This window comes from Dipteris shenzhenensis, chromosome 26 (assembly GCF_047967505.1).
Source record: "Dipteris shenzhenensis isolate YYH24624 ecotype China chromosome 26, Dip_SZ_1.0, whole genome shotgun sequence".
Lineage (NCBI taxonomy): Eukaryota > Viridiplantae > Streptophyta > Polypodiopsida > Gleicheniales > Dipteridaceae > Dipteris > Dipteris shenzhenensis.
Genome location: NC_141621.1, coordinates 23163359 through 23167673, shown reverse-complemented (window position 1 = coordinate 23167673; position 4315 = coordinate 23163359). Strand labels below are relative to the sequence as shown.

At 43.8% G+C, this 4315-nt stretch overlaps 1 protein-coding gene across 1 annotated transcript; it reads left to right on the top strand.

Annotated features, from left to right (window-relative positions):
* Positions 1 to 1363: 1363 nt before the first annotated feature.
* On the top strand, positions 1364 to 2379 carry LOC147884838 (Trm112p-like protein). The gene is made up of 3 exons (XM_087397910.1): positions 1364 to 1524; positions 1618 to 1672; positions 1776 to 2379. The coding sequence occupies exons 1-3, from the start codon at positions 1406 to 1408 to the stop codon at positions 1845 to 1847; spliced, it is 246 nt and encodes an 81-aa protein (XP_087254036.1). The 5' UTR covers positions 1364 to 1405; the 3' UTR covers positions 1848 to 2379.
* The last annotated feature ends 1936 nt before the right edge of the window (positions 2380 to 4315 follow it).

The following is a 4315-nucleotide window of genomic DNA, read 5'->3' as shown; positions in this document are numbered from 1 at the left end:
CTTTTTTGTTTTTTCTTATTGTTTCTTGTTGATTCTTATATGTAACTAGGTAGAATGGGTAGATAAGTAGCCCCCTTGCAGTCCAAGCACAGCAAACAAGCCTTTGAAACTCAAAAATCTCTAAAACATTCCATCGACAACACGGTCTGGAGAAGACACACTACGTTAATTTTAACATGGCATATGCTGAATTATAACCTAGCACACATTGAATTAATTTGGCATATTGGGTTAACGTTGACAACACTGGGTTAGTAGCTGACACTCTCACATAGACTAACACTCTAATACTTCACAAGGTCTACCAATTGGCATATTTACATAGACTAACACTCTAATACTTCACAAGGTCTACGAGTTGGCACATTTAATGCATCAAATCTAATCCAAAATAGTGATGAAACCTAACCTAGTGCTCGTTGAATTATTAATACTACTCTTGCTAAGTTAGTAACACAGCACATGCTAAATTAGCATCATGATGAATTAGCTGTGCATGCTGAATTAGCAAAAGTCAACACTCAACTGGACTTAATTCAGTGCCATGTTGAATTACCTGATTAATTATTAACCCAATGCATGATGAGTTAGTAACCTAGCGTATGCTGAATTAGTAGCACATTGCATTAGCACCACAATGAGTTACTAGTAAGCCAACACACGCTGAGTTATAGCCCAACATAGGTTGGGTTAGCCTTGACCATGCTGGGATTTATTTGACCATGTTGGGTTATCTTTGACCACACTGGGCTAGCTTTGACCACATTGAATTAGCTCATAAACCAAAGATTGACCAGTTGCAAATTTAGACAAAAAATGACAAAATCTACATGCTGCCCCTTAGCACCAAGCGTCGAAGCAGAGTCAACATAGAATCGGAGCCTCCACTGCACCAAACAACACATGCACTTGAGATAAGAAAGAGTCCTAGAAGCTAAGTCTGAGCCTAAGGATAGTGCCTCAAATACCCTCTTATTGACCTATGCACCTAGTTCTATAACCTTAAGAGTAGCAAGCTTAGAAATCAATTCTTACACCGTGCATGAACCACCATAAGATGACTTGTCCCTAGCTCATATTGGCCTAGCTTTGTGGATTTTGCCAATTCTAGCCGAGCATTCCAATGCCCAAGCCCTGTGATTGGTGCACTGTGCACAAACTTGAAGCTTCTTTTCGATTGGTTGAAACAACCTTGTCAGGTCGTCATTACTCACAAGCTAGAATCACAAAGCTTTCATGGGGACATGCTTCTCGCAATGCTGGCTTAGCATCTTCTTGCTAGAGTTCTAGCTTTAGCATGAGGGGGGGAGGTGCTCGAAAGCTACTCCCAAGTCATATCAAGCTCCATTACAAAAGACTAGTGTCGATACCGTTTTATGTTATTTTTCTTGAGATCTTTCAAGCCATGGGCTTTTGGCCCTCAACCATGCGCTTTTGGCCTTGGGGCACCCTAACAAAGAAGGTGGTTGTCAACAAGAACCTTTTAGAGTTACTTGCTTGCCCACTTTCCAAAGAACCACTCAGGTAAAGCCACAAAGAGGCTTGAGACAGAGAGAGAGAGAGAGAGAGAGAGAGATTGCAGTTCAATATTGGATCACTCTAAACCTTTGGTTGCAGGTTTTGCGAGCAATCCGGCGAGCTTTTCAATGACTCTCTTGGCGTAGCATACCCGGTACTTTCTCTCCTTTGACGATGCGACGTCACTTTGCCTTCTCATTCCTCATGTAGCTCATGCGAATCATCACCCAAGTTGTTTTTGCGCTTTCAACTTGCAGGTTGTTGATGGCATACCGCATTTGGTTCCTACGGACGGGAGGATTATAGAAGAAAAAAGCCGTTCCCAGTGAGGAGGGTACTAACGATCAGAGGCTCCGGGAGGTTTCTAGAAGGAGATAACCGTTGCCATTGGCAAGGTTTTAACGAAATCAATTCTTCTACAAAATTCTGTACATCAAAATTTGGTTTATTTGTGGAGGCATTTTGCAAAAGCCTTCAGATAGAAGTAACGAGAATCCTATTTTGACGGTTATTTGTGCTAAATAGTGTATTTACACCTTCCAAGAGAATCCACGAAAGAGTAACGTGATGAGTGATACTCATCCTGAAAATGGGGACTTGGTTGGCAGCAAAGAGGTCTGGGCATAAACCACAAATGGACTAAAGGTATTGGGATGACTAATATTTATTTTGGCAATGCCGAGTAGGCCATTGAAATACTAATGCCTAGAGTGCGCAAATGATGGTGGAAGCATAAAGTCAAAGAAGCAGAATAAAAAGGGAAGCCGTTCAATAAAAGCTGCAGTAAAGAGTTACCATGAACTTGGGAGGGCAGGGTGGTGGACCTGCCAGGCATGATATTATGTATGCAACACAAGTGAGTTGGACAGCTGGAAGCAAAAAGTGTGCTAAATGTTTGCCCTCAACCAGCCCCTCTTAGTAAAGTATTAGTAAGAGGGTAGTCTCTCCCTTGAAAGTATACATAGGCTTCTTTACATCATGTTTAGGCTTCTGGCAGGAGTTCTCTTAAAACTAGGTGTAGGAGGCTGCTCAAAAAGAGAAAAGTATGTGCTGACATGCTTGAACTGGAATTAGCAGTCGCCTTGGTAGAATGCTGCTAGTGTGAGGGAGTAATTGCCATAATAATGACAATATCGTATGCTGACCCACCATTCAAGGTAGCATTGTGTCATGAAGTGTGGTGGTCCCCTTCAGTTATATATCATGAAGACGGCATTGTGTCATAAAGTGTGGTGGTCCCCATTCAGTAAATGCCTTGGCTGCTTTTTCTGGGCTGGGAAGAAGGGCCCTCTTTTAGCATTGGTTCCCCGAAACGATATCATTTTGGCGTTGACAAGACACACATGTTCATTGACTTGTTCAATACATGTATATTTGGATAGGTAAACTGCGTGTCAGCTAGTTTCTTGAGGCGTGTAGTATGTACAAAGAAGAAAAGGTCCTTAATACCAAAATAGTGTTCCAATCATGTTTAAGAAGGCCTATAGCCCAAACCATGAGACAATTGGGTAAGGGCAGACATCTAACAAATTAGCCTTGAAGTCACAAGGTGTAGCTCCTATGCGAGCTACATCTGCTTTCCCTTTTTATACCGATGACCAATGATCTTCGTGGAGCAGAAGCTTACGAACAACAAGCTGAAAGCAAGTTTCAAACAATGAAAGATGCGACACACCATTCCCTCCAAATAGAGTATGTCTTCTTACTCAGGAACAAACAGCCTCATCTAACAATAGGCTGGTCGGCCCAGTCTGTGGCAACCGACCAGCAGGTCAGCCAGCTCCAGGGGGCAGCCAGCCCCTATATAAATCCCCCTCTCCTCCCTATTTTACATCAGCCACTGAAGCCTACAGGAGGCAAGCGTGGAGCAGGAGTTCAGCGAGATTTGCTTACAGAGAGTTCTCAGTTTTTTGCCCAGCCCTTTGCTGGTTGTTTTGTGCTCACATCTGAGCTTGTCTTGCACACTGTTTGGTGGAACAATACATCTGAGTTTTCTCTCTATCTCTATCTCTCTCATGTGCTGTCTATTCTCTATTCTTTGAGTGAGGTCTTCATCAGTGAGCTGCGTGAAGGATAGAGCTGATCCTAATCCGCTGCGTCTGAGGTTGAGTGAGTCTACCTCTGGTTGGCTGCTGGCCGACCCACCTGGGCAGGCCTATACATAAGCCCTGCCAGCGGATCTTTTTACTTGCGGTTGCTGCGCCTCCTGCAGCCCAAACTGTTGCCCCAGATCTCTGTCCCATATCCCTTCCCGTTCACAGTTGTATGCATCCTATGTCCTCCTGGGGTTCACAGGTGGGGACATTGACTTCCAACAGTGTTGCTGCCTGACTGCTGCCTTGGCTGCTCGTGAGCTGGTTCACTGATGCCCACCCACAGCAGGTTCAGAGAGAGCTCTCTTATAGCCCCTTCCTTCCCTTCAGGGCATTAGATGTGCAGTGGGATGGGTCTGTAGGGCCTGATTGTTGCTGTTGTTCTACCCCTTTAGCTGCTGAAGTGGTAATATATCGGTGTCGAGCAGTGTAATGTTTGGGTTCCATGTTACTACAACAGCTTTGAATCTATGACAAACTTTCAACTTAGAATGAAAGGAATCTACACATAATACATAGCATCCATGGATGTAGAGTTTAGAAGTAGAACAGTACACCGGATGGGGTGTGAATGGGGCTCTCCTCCCATACCAAGGCTGATCCTTGGTGCATTTCTGTCCTTTATTGCCAAAATATGACGTACAAGTAATTCTAGACTCTTCAACTCGTGGAATTTAGATAGATAGTGTGCCCAAGAGCACAAT

Bases quoted from the DNA above. Each gene is read 5' to 3' on its own strand.
- LOC147884838 (XM_087397910.1), top strand. From the start codon at position 1,406: ATGGGCTTTTGGCCCTCAACCATGCGCTTTTGGCCTTGGGGCACCCTA. The intron at 1,525-1,617 runs GTAAAGCCACAA...CTTTGGTTGCAG, and splicing joins CTTTCCAAAGAACCACTCAG to GTTTTGCGAGCAATCCGGCG. The intron at 1,673-1,775 runs GTACTTTCTCTC...TTCAACTTGCAG, and splicing joins CTCTTGGCGTAGCATACCCG to GTTGTTGATGGCATACCGCA.